A 22,736-nucleotide genomic window follows, 5' to 3' on the forward strand; every position below is an offset into this window, starting at 1 on the left:
TACTACTTGTTTTGAAGTAGAAAGCAGAGGCATAAAGATGTAGTCCATGGTAATACTTTCATCTAGAATTAGCATAGTGTATCCAAAAGGAACTTGGGCGATACAGCTATGAATAAATTAATCCTTATGTATATTTTTTTTCAGTTTGCTTTACAGTAGTTCCAGACAGAGAGCAACTTCGCTACCATTCTCTTCCCCCCCTCTCCCAGTAAATGCAAAAGGGAACAAACATGTCCATGTGCTTCCTGTAGAATGACAAACTAGGATAATATTGTTCTGATCTTTTATCTTTCTTGTCACAGGGATGCAAGAGAACATAAGACTGGCCATACTGGGTCAGACCAAAGATCCATCCAGCCCACTATCCTGTCTGCTGACAGTGGCCAATGCCAGGTTCACTCCTCTGGGGCACCTAACAGGTAACGATCAAGTGATCTCTCTCCTACCGTCCATCACCAACCTCTGACAAACAGAGGCTAGGGACACCATTCCTTACCCATCCTGGCTAATAGCCATTAATGGACTTAACCTCCGTGAATTTATCCAGTTCTCTTTTAAACCGTGTTATAGTCCTCAGGCAAGGAGTTCCACAAGTTGACTGTGCGCTGTGTGAAGAACTTCCTTTTATTTATTTTAAACCTGCTGCCCATTAATTTCATTTGGTGACCCCTAGTTCTTATATTATGGGAACAAGTAAAGAACTTTTCCTTATTCACTTTCTCCACACCACTCATGATTTTATATACCTCTATCATATCCCCCCTTAGTCTCCTCTTTTCCAAGCTGAAAAGTCCTAGTCCCAGGATGTAAATCTATCTTCCACCATTCCGTCTAAGGGGATTACACAACTTCAGTGCGTTGTCTACTCAAAAGTAGTAACTAGCTTCCGAACGGGGTTGAGAGCACAGAAATTCCAGGTTGTCCCATGCCAACTCCATATAAACTCAATCTGCTTCTTTCATCTGCTAGGAGTTATAAATGCTCCATTGCACTCAATGTAAAGGAGAGTTATTGGCCTTCACCATAATAAAGTTGGAAGCAAGTAATTGTCATGGTTTGATGTTTTTAGTGCAATCCTTTTGTCTCATTGCCCAAGGCTCATAGAATCAGACTTTAAGGCCAGAAGGGACCATCATGATCATCTAGTCTGACCTCCTGCACATCACAGGCCACAGAACCTCACCCACCCACTCCTGTAATAGACCCGTAGCCTCCGGCTGAGTTACTGAACTTCTCAGATCTTGATTTTAAAAAGACTTCAAGTTACAGAGAATCCCCCATTTACTCTAGTTCAAACAAGCAAGTGAACTGTGCCCCATGCTGCAGAAAGTGATGAAAATCCCCAAGAGTCTCTGCCAATCTGACCTGGGGAAAAATTCCTTCCCAACCCCAAATATGGCCATCAGTTAGACCATGTGGTCAGGCTGTTGCATCTTGGCACCTGGGAAAGAATTCTCTGTAGTAATTCAGAGCCCTCCCCATCCAGTACCCCTTCTCTGGCGATTGGAGATATTTACTAATAGCAATCGTGGATGGGCCATCTGCCATTGTAGGCAACCTCATCATACCATCCCCTCCATAAACTTATCGAGCTCAGTCTTGAAACAAGTTAGGTTTTTTGCCCCCACTAATCTCCTTGGAAGCCTGGTCCAGAGCTTCACTCCTCTGATGATCAGAAGCCTTCATCTAATTTAAAGCCTAAACTTGTTGATGACCAGTTTATATCCATTTGTTCTTGTACCAACATTGGCCCGTAACTTAAAAAAATGTGCCCTCTCCCTGGTGTTTATCCCTCTGATATATTTAGAGAAAGCAATCATGTCTCCCCTCAGTCTCTCTTTTGCTAGGCTAAACAAGCCAAGCTCCTTAAGTCTCCTCTTGTAAGGCAGGCTCTCCATTACTCTGATCATTCCAATAGCCCTTCTCTGAACCTGTTCCAGTTTGAATTCCTTGCCGGTATATTTACTAAACCTAGCAGCATCAGGTCTCAATGCCACGTCTTGGTGGTTGGCTGACATTTTCTTAACTAAACTGAATTACATTTCAGACCACAGATTTGCAAAGAGCATGTTTTTCCTGTTTGCAAAGAGGAGACGTAGATCCTCTGAGATGGGAGGAAATAGGCCCCTTCCCGTACAACTGTGAACAGGCCACAGCTAGACTGCTACATCCACTTCTGCTCACCTAGATAACAAATACACCAGAGGAAATTTTGATAAAAGGAAAAAACTGATTAAGGGGGTAAAAAATGTTTATGAGGAATGACTCTACAAATATATATATATAGCTTGGTTAAGTGACTGGTTGGAGGAGTCATGATCCTTTAAAAGAAAGGAGAAAAATTGCTTACACCGATAGAAAGAAGTATGAAGTAAATTTGGCTTGAATATCAAAAAAGCGTAGATATGTTAAACTGTGGGAAAGACTGCAAAGGAAATGATGGAAGCCCCATTGCTTTAGTCATTTAAAATTAGACTGAGTACTGGACTAGCTCAATGGAAAGGATGTTCATAGAGTAAAGAATGTGCACATGCATGGTCAAAACAGGATCAAGTTTAGCTGTCCTTAATATGTTGTCACAACAGTAGTTCAGTTGTGTAAACTCTAGTTTTATTGGCGATATAGGTTAGACAAGAGATGACACAGGAAGCAATCTTGACTAGATGACCTATTGTCCATCCCTAATTGTTATGATTCCTCATTCATGCTTGTACTAATAAAACCTAGACCTGGCCTAAACTGCTCCTTCATGGTGGTGATAAAATGGCGTCTTACATGGAAATAAGCAAAAAGAGTATACTGTAGTAAAATACCATAGCTGCCGCCGAAAGGAATATTTAACAAGCAGCATCACAGATAGTAACCACGAACTGAGAGAGGATTTACCTGTCAATGCACTGAGCAGCCAGACAAGCCGCAGTTAGTATCTCTTTAATGTGAGTCAGCCAGTTGGAGGCTTCCAGTTTACTAAGCCAACGATCCATGTTGTGTGATTGATCATTGCAAGCTTCCACAAGTTTGATGAGACTTTCCTGCAGAATATTATACCTTTGAGGAAAGCAAAGATTATTTAGCCCACAAGCAATATTACTGAAGCTATTAGACCACGCTCACACATCCATAAGATAACCAATCAAAATACAGATTTAAACACCAACGCTTCAAGAGAAGTTACGGTAAGAAGCATGACTTTATTAAAGTGATATTTTCTTGTTCAACAAATCTGTTCTTAGTGTGAATGAGTCACAATTTAGTATCATGGGAAAATAACAGTGCTTAAACTCGAGCAATTCCACTCCTTAAAAAGGCATGTTCTGCTCTGAAATATCCCGATGAGGGGAAAAAAAAAAAAAAAAAAACCTAGCACCGTCTTCCTGAATTTATCTGCACCCTGTGTGTTTTCTGTTATATCCACTGACTAAATAAGTTTTTGCTACTTTTGATCCCAGTATTGATTCAGCCATGTTATCTGGAAAGAAAAAAAGCTGGATTCCAGTCTGGCACATACTGCAACACACTTGCTAACCAAGTTCCAACTGCAAAATCTTTATTGTGGGTGCTGCAGAAGACAAAGAGTAGTAAGAAAACAAGTCTTTACTTGTAAATTGAGAAGATGTGATCTGAGGTTATTGAGACAAATATAGAATCCCACAGTGCCATTTTTACAGAGTCACTTTCAGACTACAACCACACTAAGACAGACAGACTATGTACACACAAAGATAAACTGAAAAAAAGTTATACTTTATATTTACAGGATCTTATGACTTTCATTTGCAAGACTTAGCAAGCTGCAGTGCTCAGCGTGCTTTAGGTTGAACTAAATGTTTCTCTTTGATCCTCTTCCTGCTCTGAGATCTTAAGGCACATTTAAAGTTACAGATCTACTGACCATCAGACATTTAAATGTCACATGGTCTAACACCTATTGAGAGAGAAAGAGAGAGAGAATGAATGTGGTGGTGGGGAAGTAAGAGGATGGAGGGGCGTGCGAAAGAAGAGAGCATATTACGATTTGATATAAAAGATTTGGTTCCAAGAAATTAATAACCAGAGATAGCAAGATGAACTTGAACTTTTTAATTTATGTTTAGAAAGGGGCATAGAAAGTAAAATGCACCAACACTCAAGCCTGTCTGTAAAATCATCATCAAGTTCAACTGCTCACGAGAGCTGTAAAAACACGGCAGCAATTCATAAAGGTTCTATTCACTCCCTTAGTTCTCTAAGGTCATGCCTACCCTGGGGTTTTGGTTTTTTGCTCTAGTGTAGCTACAATAATGGAGATGCATTAATGCAGCGTCAAGATTCTAAGCCAAGATGCTTAAGAGATCAGCCTTTTGCACTGTGCAGGTGGCACAAAAGGCCTGGACTGTGGCCAAAACTGGCCAGCAAGGAATCTCCCTGCCATAGGGCAACTACACTGCTAGTGTAAAGCTACTGCAGCCAGTTCCCACACCAGCTACCTCTATACGCCCGATGTAAGTTGGGGGAAGGAGTGCAGCTCGGTTATGCCTATCCTCCATTGGTGCAGGATACATTAAGAACCCTATACCTGTGGTGTGACTCAGAGCAGCTGAGTGGTCTTAAGGCTCAAATAAAATAAGGGAACCATAATTAGCTCTTTGATGACTGCCCGCCTACCCCCAGTCTGCTGCAGGAAGCAGAGCTCAGGCACAAGTGAGAATCGGGCCCTGGTGTTTCCAATCAGGGGAAGCCGACACTTAACACCAGCACAGCACGTCTACACTGGAGGTTAGCAGTGAGGCAGCTACGCTGGTTCAAGAAAACCTAGTTCTTCAAGGCAGCCTGAAAGCGGCTATGGGATTCCCTGACAGCCATCTTATTTCACTTACCTCTCAACAGATTTGTGAATTCGCCTCCACTGAGGATACTGCACTTCCTGCTCAAAGCCACCTCCTTTGGCTCTGGCCTGCTGAGCAACATTCAGGGAACGGGTATCAATGATGTAGCCACGCTTTCCTGCCCTCAAGGTGGCATTAATAAGCGCTGAGTCTTCCTTACACCGTCTCCCATTAGTACCTGTGAGAGGCTGGCTGCTCCGCATCATTACCTAGGAGAAGGAACAAAGCATCAGCTGTTAGAGATGGGGAGATCCATTAGATTGTCTAGTCTGGGCCCCTGCCAGTGGCATATTGTAGGGAGCAATCCATCTGCTAGTGCTTCAGCCAGTTTAGTTCTACACATTGTTAAAGGAAAGCGGAAGCCCTGTTGGTTAACAATCCCATCCTTGCAGTGAAGTTCACTGCTTACCTCAGCCTTCAAACGCCTCTCCCAGCAACTTCAGGATCCAAGTCAAAATTGCCCCTTTAGTTCCCCCATGGACTTGCACCAGCCAAGCTCAGACGTCTCTCCTCACTGTCCTTCCCACTCTCTTATCCTCTTAGCATTTACCTGGATAGTCTGGCTGTTGAAGTGGCCAAAGAACGGTCTTCGGTAGAGTCTGCTATTTGAAAAAGCCTGCTCATAGCTCTCTACCTTTCTTCCCATTTCAGCTGCAAACCCTTGTTTTCCTCTTGCATGGAACTGCACTTTTCAGTTCCTACCCATCTTTCATTGCCCTTATGTCTGAACACTAGATTAAATGATTTCTCGTTTCTTAAAAAAAATTATTATTCTGCAGGCCACTTTTCAGGAGAAAGACCCTCACACAGCCTCCTCAGCTTCCAGTTTATGATTCCCTGCCCACCACCTTCACAACCTCTGACTCCAGATTCCTGCTGAAACTTCTTTAATGGGCAAACATTTGAAGGAGGGTTTTATTTTTAACCTGTAACCAATACTGTTTTAAAACATTTTAGTCAACTATGTAATGCAAACATGTTCCTTAGAAGTAGTTTTATTCGGTGGTTCTGGAAAAACCCATAAACCAGAGCTCAACGCTTGTTTAAGACAAGGCTTCATGGAAGAAAGATTTCACAGATGATAAAGCTATGCCATAACTCTAGTACGAGAGACAACCGAAAGCATGAGGATGAGGAGTCAAACATATCTACTGACGCCCACAGACTAGAGCAGGGTGTAGCAATGCATGACAGAAGGCCTTACTATCAGAAGTTCAAGAATTGCAACTTGAATGCTTGAAACATACATGTATTAAGAGCAAAAATCTCAAGAAATCTCTCTCTCCTCTCACCCAAGCAAGGAAGGAAGACAATGGAAGCTCCACAGTGACAGGGAACAGCATGAGCTACCTAACTCCTTCACTGGTTTGGGATTGATTTGTCCACGTGTAACTAGTTGATGATTTAACTATAAGCCTGGGCAAAAGGAGAAATACAGGAAGTACCTATGTTGGATCAGTGTTCATCTAATCCAATGCCTTGCCTCCAATGGCGCGTAGTACTAGATGTAAGGAATCACATAACAACCCACCTTCTGGGTACATTTCTTTGTAATCACAAGCAGTTAGTGGCTGGGTCAGAGAGGTGCCAGAGTCTCAGATTTTGACAACTTAAAAGCGGAAGGGGTCGGGGAGTGAGTGAAAGAATTCGCTGCTCATTAAAGGTGCCACATGGACAGGCCTGGAGAACGGAGTCCTCTGCTCGTTCACAGAACAGGAGCAGTGTACGCAGAGGCAGTGCTAGCTTCACTCACACTGTGCCTCAATCATGACTCAGATGGACCACATCTCAGGGTGAAAGGATCATGCAGTCTCTGTGGGTCGTTCAGTCCACAGCCAGTTAGCACAGGCAGCCCAAGAAGTGCCAGTTGTGGAGGTTGCGAGTAGGAGGTGGACCTCTCTCTGCTGAGAGATGACTCATTTCCTAGCCACTACTGAACAGATGTTAGATTACCAGTCTAGACTGGTAGTGACTGAAAGGTTGTCCTATATTCCTACACCTAGAGTTGCCCAGGCTCCCTTGTTTAAATATAAATGGCTATGAAAAGACAGTCTCAGAATAAGCTGGGTAATGATTGTGAGTTGACATCTTATGAGCTGCATTGAAAGCCTTCAGGAGATGTTATTTTTCCAATAAACAGGGCAAAAGAGACCTTAATATTTTTGTCCAACCCAAGAAAACCCCTCCTCTTAAGTGCCTAAAGCACTCAAACAAGACTTACCATCCCATTCTTCTTATGGTAATAGCTTAGAACGGGGAAGCGGCCACCATGGCGAAAGGTTGCAACTCTCCGAAGGGCCTCATCATCAATTGATTTTGGGACAGTGACAGCTGGTGGGTAGGAGGGGCAGACGGAGAACTCCTTATTGACATAGCTCAGCCGCCATTCATTCGTCTGGAAAAGATACAAGAGAACGTTTTGTTGTACTAGCAAATGAACGCTGCAATGTTAGAAGGAAATGTGGGAAAGCCAAGACATTCTAAGTTAAAAGTTAAAACTATCAAACAAAAAAAAAGTTATAAGATACCATCTGAAAATCTACAGATAATGTCACTTAGATTTTTGGTTTGTCACCTGTGCTTCACCCAAAACCAGGAGACAATTCCCCCCTCCCTCCCCAGATATGCCTGTGGAAGGATCTTGACAAGAAGAGGTGTCTCCTACCTTAAAAACCTCTAAGGATGGAGATTCCACCACCTCCCTAGTAACCCATTCCAGTGCTTCACCACCCTCCTAGTGAACTATAGTGTTTCCTAATATACAACCTAGACCTCCCCCACTGCAACTTGAGACCATTGCTCCTTGTTCTGTCATCTGCCGCCACTGAGAACAGCTGAGCTCCATCCTCTTTGGAACCCTCCTTCAGGTAGTTGAAGGCTGCTATCAAATCCCTCCTCACTCTTCTCTTCTGCAGACTAAACAAGCCCAGTTCCCTCAGCATCTCCTCGTAAGGCACGAGCCCCAGCCTAATCATTTTCGTTGCCCTCCGCTCGACTCTCTCCAGTTTGTCCACATCCTTTCTGTAGTGGGGAGCCCAAAACTGGAAGCAGTACTCCAGATGTGGCTTCACCAGCGCTAAATAGAAGGAAATAATCACTACCCTTGATCTGCTGGCAATGCTCCTACTAATGCAGCCCATTATGCCATTAGCCTTCTTGGCAACAAGGGCACACTGCTGACTCGTATCCAGCTTTTCATCCACTATAATCCCCAGGTCCTTTTCTGCAGAACTGCCGCTTAGCCAGTCGGTCCCCAGCCTGTAGCAGTGCATGGGATTCTTCCGTCCTAAGTGCAGACTCTGCACTTGTCCTTGTTGAACCTCATCAGATTTCTTTTGGCCCAATCCTCCAATTTGTCTAGGTCACTCTGGACCCTACCCCTACCTTCCAGCCTATCTACCTCTCCCACCAACTTAGTGTCACCTGCGAACTTGCTGAAGGTGCAATCCATCCCATCATCCAGATCATTAATAAAGATGTTGAACAAAACCGGCCCCAGGAGCGACGCCTGAGGTACTCCGCTTGATACCCCTGCCAACTAGACATGAGATAACCTCATTACAATAAATTAAGTAAATTGTTTGCATGTTCCTCTCTCTGTAAAAATGTTTGTCTCTGCATGTTTCAATTTTTCTCAATACAAAATATTTGAGTCTTCAGCCAGTGGAAAGTGTTGTTTGTTTCCCCATGTTCACACAAAGACATCAGCTATATATTTCATTGACTTAAACCTCGTTTACACCTAAACATTAGATCGCCCTAGCTACATCACTCCCTGTGCACCGTAGTTAGATTGCCCTAACTCTACCACCAACCTCCCTGTGGACAAAATTCTTCCATTGACCTAGCTACCACCTCTCAAACAGGTGGATTAACTATACGATGGAAAAACCCCTTATGCCGATGCAGGAGGCATCTACACTGTAGATGTAGCAGCACTGTAGCTATGCCACAGTAGCACAGACATACCCTTAGTTCCATAATTTAGCTGTAGAATTTGCTGTTGTGATGGATTTATTAGAACCGTCATGCATGGCAGACACTTGACAAGAATGCTGCTCCCCTGTACATCACCCACCCGAGACAGGATCTTTAGTGCACACACAGTCTACGGCAGGGATCGGCAACCTTTGGCACGTGGCCTGTCAGAGAAATCCGCTGGCAGGCCGGGACGGCTAATGGGGGCTGCGGGAAGCAGCGTGGGCCGAGGGATGTGCTGGCCACTGCTTCCTGCAGCCCCCATTGGCCTGGAACGGCGAACCCCGGCCAGTGGGAGCTGCGATTGGCCGAACCTGCGGTCGCTGCAGGTAAACAAACTGTCCCGGCCCACCAGCGGATTTCCCTGACAGGCCGCGTGCCAAAGGTTGCCAATCCCTGGTCTATGGTATTAGCAAATGCAGCAACTTGTAAATTGCTACATCTTCTTTGAAGCACATTTGCATTAAATGTTCTTGCCACAGCATCCAAGAGGACTCAAAACAAGAATATGTTGCAATGTAGCATGACTAAGCAACATTTAAGCTAAATTTCTGGAGTGCTGTACTTGAAGTGTACTGTGAAATGTTATTACAAATGCAGGATGACATTCTGTCAATCAGTTTTACATGAATACAGTTACACATGGGGTACACCCTCCAGGGGCTCTACAGAATCTATGTGACAACTGAAAAAGTTGAAGCAGACCAACTTTTGTTTAGTTTCACCCCAGTATTGTAAAACTCTATGGTTCTCATACACAATTGAGTAAAATGTAAAATTAGTACAATGCTCAGAGATATACTCTGTTTGAATTAGAGAGTTCCCGAAGAAAAGTGATAATTAGGGACCTACCAAATTCACTGATTTCCATTACTTGCATCTGAAGAAGTGAGGTTCTTACCCACGAAAGCTTATGCTCCCAATACTTCTGTTAGTCTTAAAAGGTGCCACGGGACCCTCTGTTGCTTTTTACCAAATTCACTGTCCATTTTGGTCAATTTCATGGTTTTAGGATTTTAAAAATCGTAAATTTCAAGATTTCAGATATTTAAATCTGAAATGTTACGATGTTGTAACTGTAGGGGTCCTGACCCAAAAGAGGACTGTGTGGAGGTCACTAGGTTATTGTGGAGGGTGGGGGCACAGGGGTCATGGTATTGCCACCCTTACTTCTGCACTGCTGCCTTCAAAGCTGGGCCCTCGGCCAGCAGCTGCCGCTCTCCGGCCACCCAGCCCTGAAGGAAGCACAGAAGTAAGGGTGGCAATACCGAGACACTCCCCCCCTCCCCTCCCCCAAAAATAAGCTTGTGACCCTGCCCCCCATCCTCAATTTGGGTTGGGACCCCCAATTTGAGAAACGCTGGTCTCCCCCATGAAATCTATATAGTATAGGGTAAACATACACTTAAGACTAGTTTTCACAGTCCGTGACACATTTTTTACAGCCGAGAATTTTGTAGGGCCCTAGTTATAATACTTAACTAGGGATAAAGGCAGAACAGTTCTAGCTTGATAATGTAACTAGAAATAGGAAGATGCCTCCTTTGATCTGAAACTCATTCAGCCCTGGGACTAAAACGTTAAAGCAGCTATTAGCTTGCTCCCTCCTGCTAACTGAAAAAGTTGAATGAATAAGAAATATTTAGCCAACAGTCATTTCAACTGCTGTTCTTGAAAAGTACAGAAGAACATAAGAATGGCCATACTGGGTCAGACCAAAGGTCCATCCAGCCCAGTATCCGGTCTACCGACAGTGACCAATGCCAGGTGCCCCAGAGGGAGTGAACCTAACAGGTAATGATCAAGTGATCTCTTTCCTGCCATCCATCTCCACCCTCTGACAAACAGAGGCTAGGGACACCATAAGTAAATCTAGGTTGTTTGGAACAAGTATCATGCCACCACTTCTACAACAGCAAGTTGAGTGTAAAGGTTTAAAATAAGAGATGTCAATTGATCTTTGTTTGTTCAGAGCTCATGTTTTCTTTCAGTAATCAATGGTTCTAAATGAAACCTAGCACCGTACAGCAGCGAATTGGAAAGTGCACAGAAAGCCAAGGGAGCCACTAATGAGAAGTTATCTACACCCAATGGCAGCGTGCAGAGAACAGACACTGCATGTCTAACTAGCATGGGTAAAAAGAGCAGTGTAGACAGTGAGGCATGGTTTAGGTGGGTAGAGCAGGATGCCCTACATGCCTGAACTCCCAGGCGATATACCCTACGCAGCTCTCTACTCGCCTAAGCTGTGCCGCTCACATCTGTACTAGCATCCTGCTGCCTCCCCACCGCCAGAACCTCTCCCTGCCATGGTGACACTGGACTGCTTTAGTTGTCCAACGACCACAGCAAACAAAACGATGCACTCTATTATCAGCCATATACAGGAAACAGCAAGCGTTACAGACATTAGACTGGGCTGCAGCTTAAAATAAAAATAAAAAAAAATAAAAATAAAAAAATCAATGTTTGCTTTTTTGCTCCGATGTACTAATGGATGTGGTATATGGCACACGAAGCACTGTGGAGACTGTGCATGGTTACTGCAACTTTAAAGTCTGGAATATTCTGGCCTGGTGGAGGTTCAGCTGACCTAGCATTGGCACTGGTGGGAACCCCATGGCTCCTCTGGCCAGACTCTTTTTTTAAACCACTGTGTCAGTTAAACTTGCTAAAAGCAAGTTAATTGACACAATGGAAAAAATAGATCCATCCATGGGAGCCTTGTCTACACTACAGATGCCATCAATGTTAGCAGTAACTCAAATGAACTGGTGGGATATTTGGGGGAGGGGGGGAGAAGTGGGGGGTAGATTTCCCCATTGCAAATAAGGCTTGTGACTGTTTAGAACAGGGATGGTCGAACTGTGGCTCGCGAGCACATGCGGCTCTTTTACAGTTAAAGTGCGGCTCGGGGAGCCCACCCCCTGCATTCTCCACCTGCCAGACTTAGGGGAGGGAGCTTGGGACCTCTGCCTTGCAGCAGGGCGGTAGGTTAGGGGCTTCTGTCTAGCAGGGCTGGGGGGCGGGGAGGGAAGTCTTGGGGCTTCAGCCCCATGGGTCATGCTTGCCAGGGCTTCAGCAGGAGTGTGGCTGAAGCCCCGAGCCCCGGCAGGCGTGCCCCGGCTCTTGAACTTCTGAAGATTGTCGTATGCAACTCAAAGGGTCAGTAAGCTTGGCCACCCCTTGTTTAGGGCTTTGTATTTATTTCCACCCATTTAACTCAAATTCCTGAACTGCGGCTAGAAGAAAGATCTTTAGAGACTAAAGTTCCAGTCCCTTCAATTAAGGGCTGAACAAACTCCTACATTTCAGTTCTCCAAACCCAGGAGAACTTGATTCAATTTATTCCCAAGGTCAAACAAGCAATTTTTTAAGTCATCCAGGCTTCCTTTATATACAAGAAAAAAGGGAAACACCTCCTCCCACTCCCCGTGTAACTTTGCAGGTCACCTTTAAGCAGATATTTAAAAACCCACTTGCACATGGTAAAGAATGGGGCCAAACAGCCAGTCCAATACCACACAGGTTATTTTTGGCCCATGAACAGTTTTCATTTTCCACCCACACGGGGTATAGCTAGTTTCATTAAGGGATCCATCCTACACATTGTTGCATGAAACATCTCAGACTACTTGCACAAATACATGCAGCAGGATCAAGCCCCAAGCGATTGATTGACCTTCTCTGTATGGCTACAAAAATTCCTGATATTCAACTTACTACTGAACTGAGAAGTTCGAACTCTCGCTCAGGCAGGAAGGAGTGCCAGCCATCTTCGACAACTTCAAACATGGGCCGGTAAAAGAAGGGATACATTAGAGTGACAGAATCCAGGGTGGACAAGGCCTGTGGAAAAAAATGAAGCGTCAGTTTGTTCACTTAGGTGACCTTTCATGGCAAAAATGTCTGTACGATGTTCCCGTCTTTTAGTTTTGGCAATACAATTTGATTCAAGGTTTGTGCAGAACATCTGGATCTAGACCCACATCTTTTATTTACCCTTACACAAGGATCATGGTATTTTACAGTAGCTGGTCCAAAACTCTACAACTTCCAATACTGATCCTGCAGCATTCGGAGCTATTATTGTAGTATTTTTTGGTAAGGGTTTCTGCAGAACAGGCATAGCAGTGCAAGCTTCTCTAACATGGGCCACCACCAATGTACCTCCAGCCTCATCATAGCATATTATTTCTGAGGCTAAGAAGACAATTGTCTTATCAGGGAAGTAAAAGATTGAATGGACAAGGAAGTAAATTGTGGGATGGATATAGACCTCTGTATGGAATGGCCTGAGATCATCAGCTGATTTCACAGGGCACTAAACAGACAGATGGTAACAATAATTGTCCAATACCAGGCCGGACTAACGAGTGTCCTAGTGGTGAAAAGTTCCATATCCTATTACCAATTCGGAACCACCTACTAAATTGCCATGGTTCCCATCTTTATTTTACACGGCAGTACAATAAAATGAGCAAAAATAAAGTAGGGTTTGCTGAGATCTTTTATGCTTTTAACACAAAAAGTGCAAAAACTTTTGATGAGGATTTTTTAAAGCAACTAATAAAATCATCCAAAGCACAGGACTTGGTGGGCAACTACCTGGGCATCTGTTGGGAATAGAATACAGCAGGGCACAGATTATCCAACAAGTTCTTGGAATGCTCTAGAGACGACTTTTTATTACAGAAAGTGGAGAAAGTGATTAGGGGAGAGGCTATTCGAGATTTGATTCCGACTAAAAGGGAAGAGCTGGGTGAGAATTTGAAGATAGATGGCAGCTTGGGTGAAAGTGATCACAAAATAATGAGTTCACGATTATAAGGAATAGTAGGAGGGAAAAGCGCACACTAAAGACAATGGACTTCAAGCTAACTCAGAATTGGTAGCAGCAAGTCTAAGGGGAAGAAAGAATTCAGGTGAGTTGGCAGTTTTTTAAAGGGACACTATTAAGAGTGCAAGAGCAATCTATCCCGATGCATAGGAATGATAGAAGTATGATAACAGACCACCCTAGCTTAACCAGGAGATCTTCAATGACCTGAACCTCAAAAAAGGGTCATACAAAAAGTGGAAACTAGATCAAATTACAATGGATGAACAAAAAAAAAAAAAAAAAAAACAACCTACCACAAGAATGTAGGGACAAAACAAGAAAGGCCAACGCAAAAAATAAGATTAAACTAGCTAGGGACATGATGAGTAACAAGAAAACATTTTACAATTACATGAGAAGAAAGACAAAGACCAAAGATAGGGTAGGTCCATTACTCAATGAAGAGGGAAAGACAAAAGCAGCAATTGCTGAAGTGTTAAATGCCTTTTTTGTTTCAGTTCTCACCAAAAACACATTAGTGGTGATTGGACAACATAGTAAACATCTGTGTAAATGGGGTAGGATCAGAGGCTAAAATAGGGAACGAACAAGTTAAGAATTACTTATACAGGTTAGAGGTCTTGAAATTGGCAGGGCCTGACAAAATATGAACTGGCTGAAGAGATCTCGGAGCGCTTCTCGGCTCATTAGAGCTAAGATCAAAGTGTAGTGTCTGTTATTATCTTTGAGAACTAGTCACTGCAGAGTTGCCAGGTGACTGGAAAAGGGCAAATATTGTACCTATCTATAAAGAGGGGAATAAAGACAACGCAGGGAATTACAGACCAGTCAGCTTAACTTCAGTACTCCAAAAGATAATGGAAAAAACAAGCAATTTGTAAGCACCAAGAAGAAAATAAGGTGATAAGTAAGAGTCAACATGTAGTTGTCAAGAACAAATCATGTCAAAGCAACCTCATATCCTTCTTTGACAGGGTAATAAGCTTTGTGGATGGGGAAAGCAGGACATGTGATATATCTCAACTTTAATAAGGCTTCTGATACAGTCTCATAAGACCCTCTGAAACAAACTAGAGAAATATAACCTAGACAAACCATAAACTGGGTGCACAACTGGTTGGAAAAGTATATTCAGAGAGTAGTTATCAATGGTTCACAATTAAGCTGGAAGGGCATATCGAGTGGGGTCCCGCACGGGGGAGGGTGACCCATCCTGGTTCCAGTTCTATTCACCATGTTCATAAATTATTTGGATAATGGCTCAGAGAGGACACTTATAGTCTGAAGACAATACCAAGCTGGAGGGGTTGCAAGTGCTTTGGGGAATAGGATTAGAATTCAGAATGATACTGGCAAACTGGAGAAACAGTCTGAAATAAACAGGATGAAATTCAATAAGGATAAATGCCAAGTAGTACACTTAGGAAGGAATAATCAATTGCACAAATACAAAATGGGTAATGACTGCGTAGGAAGGAGTACAGCAGAAAAAGATCTGGGGGTTATAGTGGATCACAAACTAGTATGAGTCAAAAATGTAACACCGTTGCAAAAAAAGCAAACATCATTCTGGGATGTATTAGCATGAGCGTTATAAGCAAGTCACAAGTAGTAATTCTTCTGCTCTACTCATAGGGTGACCAGACAGCAAGTGTGAAAAATCAGGATGGGGGTGGGGGGTAATAGGAGCCTATATAAGAAAAAAAAACAAAAATCGGGACATCTGGTCACTGATCTACTCAGCATTGACAAGGCCTTAACTGGTGTATTGTGTCCAGTTCTGAGCACCACACTCTGGGAAAGATGTAGACAAACTGGAGAAAGTCCAGAGAAGAGCAACACAAATGATTAAAGGTCTAGAAAACACGATCTTACGAGGAAAGATTTAAAGAACTGGGTTTGTTTAGTCTGGAGAAAAGAAGATTGAGGAGGACATCATAGTCTTCAGATAAGTAAAAGGATGTTATAAAGAACAGGGTGATAAACTGTTCTCCTTAACCACTGAGGACAGGATAAGAAGGAATGGGCTTAAATTGCAGCAAGGGAGATTTAGATTAGGAAGTTTTTCCTAATGTCTAACTGTAAGGGTAGTTAAGCACGCAAACAAATTACCGAGGGAGGTTGGGGAATCTCCATCAGTGGATGTTTTTAAAAACAGGTTAGAGGACGTCCTAGCCACCGCTTCCCACAGCTCCCATCGGCCAGGAACGGCAAATTGTGGCCACTGGGATCTGCAGGGGGCCGTGCCTGCGGACGGTCAAAGTAAATAAAATGTCTCACATCCCGCCAATGGATTACCCCGATGGGCCGCGTGCCAAAGATTGCCGACCCCTGGTCTAGATAATACTTAGTCTTCCCTCAATGCAGGGGACCTACATTGATGACCTACAGGTGTCCCTTCCAGTCCTACATTTTTATGATTCTCTGGTTCATTTGATACTGCCCTGCAGAGCCAGTTACTGGAACTAGAAGACAAGGCACAGCTTGAGAATATAAACTAAATTTATATAATTAGCCCTGAAAATATACTGTATGTCAAGTTAATTGCTATAATTTAAGCACAGTGTAATTTAATCTACAACCTATCCTGAAAAATTATCCCTCACTCTCACAGGCCTTGGGAGGCAGGCCAGTCCTCGCTTACAGACAACCCCCCAACCTGAAGCAAATACTCACCAGCAACTACACACCACACCACAGAAACACCAACCCAGGAACCTATCCCTGTAGCAAACCTCGTTGCCTACTCTGTCCCCATATCTACTCTGGCAACAGCATCAGAGGACCCAACCACATCAGCCACACCATCAAGGGCTCATTCACCTGCACATCCACTAATGTTATATATGCCATCATGTGCCAGCAATGCCCCTCTGCCATGTACATTGGCCAAACTGGACAGTCCCTCCGCAAAAGAATAAATGGACACAAATCGGACATCAGGAATGGTAACATACATAAGCCAGTAAGTGAACACTTCAATCTCCCTGGTCATTCTATTACAGATTTAAAAGTCACTATCATTGAACAAAAAAACTTCAGAAACAGACTTCAAAGAGAAACAGCAGAAATAAAATTCATTTGGAAATTCAACACCATTAATCTGGGCTTGAATAGGGACTGGGAGTGCTGGCTCATTACAGAAGCAGCTTTTCCTCTCCTGGAATTGACACCTCCTCATCTATTATTGGGAGTGGACTACATCCACCCTGACTGAATTGGCCCTGTCAACACTGGTTCTGCACTTGCGAAGTAACTCCCTGCTCTCCATGTGTCAGTATATAATGCCTGCATCTGTAATTTTCACTCTATGCATCCGAAGAAGTGAGGTTTTTACTCACGAAAGCTTATACCCAAATAAATCTGTTAGTCTTTAAGGTGCCACCAGACTCCTTGTTGTTTTTGTAGATACAGACTAACACGGCTACCCCCTGATACAGTGTAATTTAACTGCAATATAATTTACCTAACACAAAGTTAGTGGGACACACAAAAGCACTCCAAGACAGATGTAGCTAGAACGCTTGTGATGCTTACTTGCTTTCTGTGGGTATTTCCCATGCAATGTTGCTCCTAAGGGTTACATTTGCAAAACGGTACAACAGAAGTGTGGAAACAAGAGACTCATTAAACAGGAACACAGTCAAGGGAACTCATTTTAAATAACATTCACCCGTGCTAGTAAAAGCATTTAGTTATGCTACTTATTCTTTGCCTCTTAGCTTAGCCAAATAAAACTAGAATAGTCAGCCTCACTTTCTTATTTTCATGTACGAGCACAGTTCTGTTATGTTTGGGAAAAACCAAACACTGTGGTCAGAGGTTTAATTAAAAAGGGGAACAATATTTTGGCTAGTAGTGTGAAAAAACCCAAACATACTTCATACAATAATCCATTACTCTTCCAACCCAAATGAGTGGTTTTACGCTCTTTGTTCGCCTCCTAAAACAGTCTGAAGCACTCTAAATGGCAATAAGAATTTACTGTATTACTATAACGTCCACTGGGTTCAGTTATGTGATTGATTTGGGGGCCATACAAGTTCCCTAATAAGAACTCCCTCCCCTGGGCTGCTTCAATCATCTGATAAACATGACTATCAGGATCTCTCTCAGTAACTTAAAATTAAAGCTTAGTTTTTACCCTACTATAAACCTACATTCTGCTAGTCCCTTCTTCAATTACTTTGAATAGCTGTTCATAGTTAAGATCTGAACAGTGCTTTGAAAACATAAGTGCTATGGAAGTGTCATTTATTACTATGAGTAAATATTAAAAGCTCTTACCTCAATAGAGCTAGCGATGTTCAAACACTCCTCCATTCCAGGTATATCCAGTTGAATAATCCGCAGATTTTTGCATTTTATAATGATGGTGCCCAACGAGCCAACAAACCTGCAGTGAAAGATACAGTATGTTGAACTATGAAGAGAAATAGCCTCTATGGAAGTCCAAATTCCTAGATAAACATACATTAGGGTGACCAGACAGCAAGTGTGAAAAATCAGGACGGGGTGTGTGTGGGGGGGGTAATAGGAGCCTATGTAAGAAAAAGCCCCAAATATCGGGACGGTCCCTATAAAATCGGGACATCTGGTCACCCTAATATACACAGGTCTTCCAGCAGCGCAGACATGCAAAATAAATTATTACTTGTTGGAGCTTTATCTGCTATGCATTCTTTCAGAAAATATGTGCTATTCAAATCTTTCAGCCAGATATGTTCTTATGTAACTGTGTTACTTGCTAATGTTTTAGGGTAGGAATCTCTTCCCAGTCAGCCTCTATAAAAGAGAAAGTAAGTATTTAATGGTGGCCTAGGGAAAAAAAATGGGTGTGCCCTTTTTTTGCTTCTGGTGGTGGTGCGGGGGTATGTATGTGTTGAGGGAGGTGACGGGTTGGATCACAGAAACCCCCTTGGGAGCTGCCACCCGATGTGCAAAGACTACCCCTGCTTCTGTTTTCCCTGCCAGCTCAGGACTCCAGCACCCTGTCTTGCTGAGCCAGACACTCCCATCTGGCTCCAGACACAGACCCAGGGTCTGAATCACTTGTCCCAAAGCTGCAAGTTTACCTGAAAACAGCTCGCAGTAGCGTGCTTGTCTTTAGCACTCAGATGCCCAACTCCCAATGGGGTCTAAACCCAAATAAATCCGTTTTACCCTGCATAAAACTTATGCAGGGCAAACTCATAAATTGTTCGCCCTCTATAACACTGATAGAGAGATATGCACAGTTGTTTGCTCCCCCAGGTATTAATACATACTCTGAGTGAATTACTAAATAGAAAGTGATTTTATTAAATACAGACAGTAGGATTTAAGTGGATCAAAGTAGTAACAGACAGAACAAAGTAAGTCACAAGCAAAATAAAATAAAATGCGCAAATCTATGCCTAATCAAACTGAATACAGATAATCTCACCCTCAGAGATGCTTCAGTAAGTTTTTCTCAGACTGGACACCTTCCAGGCCTGGGCACAATTCTTTCCCCTGGTGCAGCTCTTGTTGCAGCTCAGGTGATAGCTAGGGGATTCTTCATGATGGCTTCTCTCTCTCTCTCTTCTCTTCCCCCCTTTATATATCTTTTGCATAAGGCGGGAACTCTTTGTCTCTGTGGGTTTCCACCCCCCCTCACTGGAAAAGCACCAGGTTAAAGATGGATTCCAGTTCAGGTGACATGATCACATGTCACTGCAAGACTTCATTACTCACTTGCCAGCACACACATATACAGGAAGACTCACAGGTAAATACAGCCATCTGCAGACAATGGGAGTCATCAAGATTCCAAACCATCATTAATGGTCCACACTTTACACAATTACAATAGGCCCTCAGAGTTACATTTTATATTTCTAGTTTTAGATACAAGAGTGGTACATTTATACAAATCAGATGATCATACTCAGTAGATTATAAGCTTTGTAATGATACCTTACAAGAGACCTTTTGCATGAGGCATACCCCACTTACTTACGTTCACTTATTACCGTATTTTCTCTAAAACTATCTCAGTTACATTATATTGACTTATTATCAAGTTTTTATAAAACCATATAGACTGCACAACGTCACAGTGGCCTAGGGGAAAAAAATGGGTGTGCCCTTTTTTTGCTTCTGGTGGTGGTGCGGGGGTATGTATGTGTTGAGGGAGACAGAGGGTTAAAGGGTTTCTTCCTGTTTTCTAATGTTTAGAAAAACAAACCACCCCCACATCTCATGTATTTCAAGTATGATATTTCCTGATGTTGCTAGAGGATGCAGACTGGGAGCTCTCCGATTCACTAACTGAATGTACACAAGTGTTGAATCGAACAGATTTTTTTTTTATACGTTTGAGTTAATAAAGGTTAATTAAAAAGACAAAAATGTTTCAATCTGACTAAAAACTACTTTCCCCCTCAATTAAACAGGTTTCACTGTCTTGATATCTACAAAGTTATAACTGTGCTAGGGTCTCCAGTCCTCAGTCTTCCAGGAATCAGATGTACACAAGCCCTTAATATTTAATATAAAAACATGCAGATAAAAGGTACCTATTAAAAAAGCCTCAGGTGTTCCTTATGCAGCAGAAAGAAGTGTACATTTTGAATAAATAAAGGGTTTGTTTCCTTCATGTCAACTAGCAAAAAAAAAAAAAAAAAAAAAAAAAAAAGCCCGTTGCTGTTAAAAATACAAAGGATGGAAAGAAGTGAGTAGGAAAATAAGGGCAGGGAAATAAATATTCAAATATCTCACAGAGCACGAGGGTGTTAGCAGAAGCTGAAAGAGTTTAGCAAGACAGACAAGGAGCTCAGTTGGGGCCATGTTTAGACTGAACTGGGGTTGTACCATATCAGAGTAGAGAGAGTTATACATGTGGCACTCAACATAAGTGGTCTGGGTAGATTTGGTAGCATGGCTTAGTGAGAGACTAGGAATCACAACTCTGGGGGGTTCTACTACTAGTTCTACCCAGCTGGGTGTGGCTTTGACCACCTCACTTCACTTCTATTCCTCGGCTTCCCCATCTGTAAAATGGGCATATAGTGAGTATCTTCCTCAGAGATTGCTTAGGAAATGCATCCCAAGCTATGTTTACGAAGATGATTGATTTTTAGAAGAAAGGTGGGACAGAAATATGAACTATAATACAGTCAGACCGATATTCAAACCAGGTCAGTTTTGTTTTGGCATTCCTTTATGTTTCATCCTCACAGTTCACGGTGGGTACAATTTGTTGACAGCACAAAGCGGTCCTTGATGAAACACAGGCCCTTGTAAACAGCACAGGCAGTATAACTGTAATTGCCTGGATACAGCACAGCTGTCTGTGTGGGATGAGGAATAGTTTTTTGGCTAACACCACATCACTATATAAAACCTGAATTGTAACCAAACAAGACAAAATTCAGTGGGCCTGTAATTTGGTTTCAGAATGATTTCTGCTAAGCCACTATGTCAGCTAAAAAAAATATTTTCTTCACTCAGTAGTCATGATTGTTTCTCCAGCACTGAAGAACTGTAAGCATTGGGATAAATGGATGGAACAGCTGTCCAGTTTCAGTGATGATCCAATACATGTACATCTGTATGCCCTCCTGCACTGCTATTTAATAACTTCCTGTAGTAACAGTTAATACTCTAGTGGGGCTGTTTTTCCTCTCTCTGAATTTCCTGAAGCATACGGACATCACCAGTGTCATTAAAGATGGCTCTTCTCCACAATGAGCCCAATAGGCCGTATGCTTAAAGAGAGTTGCTCAAGAATGGCAAAAAGCCACCACAAAAAAAATCAGCAGCTTTGGAGCTCATACCACAAAATGATGATGAAAAACTACCAGCCCAATCCTTATCACAATAATACAAAATACCGTATTTTACTTGCTCATCAAAGAAAGTCACATCAGCAAGGTGGGAGGATGGAATTTTGTACGCCTGCTCTAATGCCACATTGGTTTGTCTTAGGGTATGTCTTCACTTACCGGAGGGTCCGGCGGCAGGCAATCGATGTTCTGGGATCGATCTCAGAAGTGCTCGCCGTCGATGCCGGTACTCCAGCTCGGCGAGAGGAGTACGCAGCATCGACGGGGTAGCCTCCATGCCGCGTCTGGACCCGTGGTAAGTTCGGACTAAGGTACTTCGAATTCAGCTACGTTATTAACGTAGCTGAATTTGCGTACCTTAGTCCGAAGTGGGGACTTAGTGGGGACCAGGCCTTAGAGTCATCACTACATGTGAACTAAAACAATGCATGCCTGAGGCTATTTACCAAGCCCTACAGAAGGGCATATGTTGTAATCCTGTTTTTCTTCCCTCTCCAGCAGGGAACAAGGATATTTAAGAGGTAATCTCTAAATGAATCAGGTGGAATGGGATGGAACAGTTCAGTGATGGAGTCTATACTGAAGTACAGTAGCCAACATTCCTCAACTTTATCAAGCCACATGATGAGGAAGCTGTAGGTATAGTACCATTGCACTGGTCCATGTATGGCAGTGTGGCCTCATGCAGAGAGTGCTGCACAGGGTCTCCAAAGATATGGGTTATATTCCTGGCTCTGCCATTGGCTTTGCTGTGCATCTTGGGCAAATAATTTCACCTGATACTTACAGCCTTTCTAAAGTGCTTTGAGATCTACAGATGGAAAGCATTGTACAAAAAAGCTAAATATTATTATTAAACTATAGCCCCTTCCATTCATGCAAATGTCAGTCATCCCAGGAAGGTAGGCAATTATCACCCTCATTTTACAGAAGAGGGAAACCTGTAAAGACAGAAGTGAAGTAACTCAATCAATGTCCCAAACAGGACTAGAATCCAGCTATCCTGATGCCCACTCCTCTATTTTAACCATTGGACTGCACTCTTCTCCAGACCTAGAACTAAACCCTTGGATTCCTGACACCCAATTCTTCACAGTGCTCCTTCCCACCCCTTACGAAGAGGAGGAGTTAGATAGGGCAAAGAAGGGGAAAAATACCTTTTTTCAATTGAGTCAATGTTTGAGTGCAGCAGCCACAGCTCCTCAGCATTGTCCTGGCGCCGAGATGAGAGGATGAGGTGGT

At 42.9% G+C, this 22,736-nt stretch overlaps 1 protein-coding gene across 1 annotated transcript in view; it reads right to left on the reverse strand.

Annotated features, from left to right (window-relative positions):
- MTMR9 (myotubularin related protein 9) overlaps positions 1–22,731 on the reverse strand; it is a gene marked incomplete at its 5' end in the record, with an annotated part of 34,018 nt that extends 11,287 nt beyond the window's left edge. Inside the window, 6 exon segments of the mRNA XM_034766717.1 lie at positions 2,887–3,048; positions 4,857–5,074; positions 7,087–7,260; positions 12,567–12,692; positions 17,974–18,082; positions 22,652–22,731. Of these exon segments, the coding sequence (XP_034622608.1) occupies positions 2,887–3,048; positions 4,857–5,074; positions 7,087–7,260; positions 12,567–12,692; positions 17,974–18,082; positions 22,652–22,731 (869 nt within the window).
- Positions 22,732–22,736: the final 5 nt, after the last annotated feature.

This window comes from Trachemys scripta, chromosome 3 (genome assembly GCF_013100865.1).
Source record: "Trachemys scripta elegans isolate TJP31775 chromosome 3, CAS_Tse_1.0, whole genome shotgun sequence".
NCBI lineage: Eukaryota > Metazoa > Chordata > Testudines > Emydidae > Trachemys > Trachemys scripta.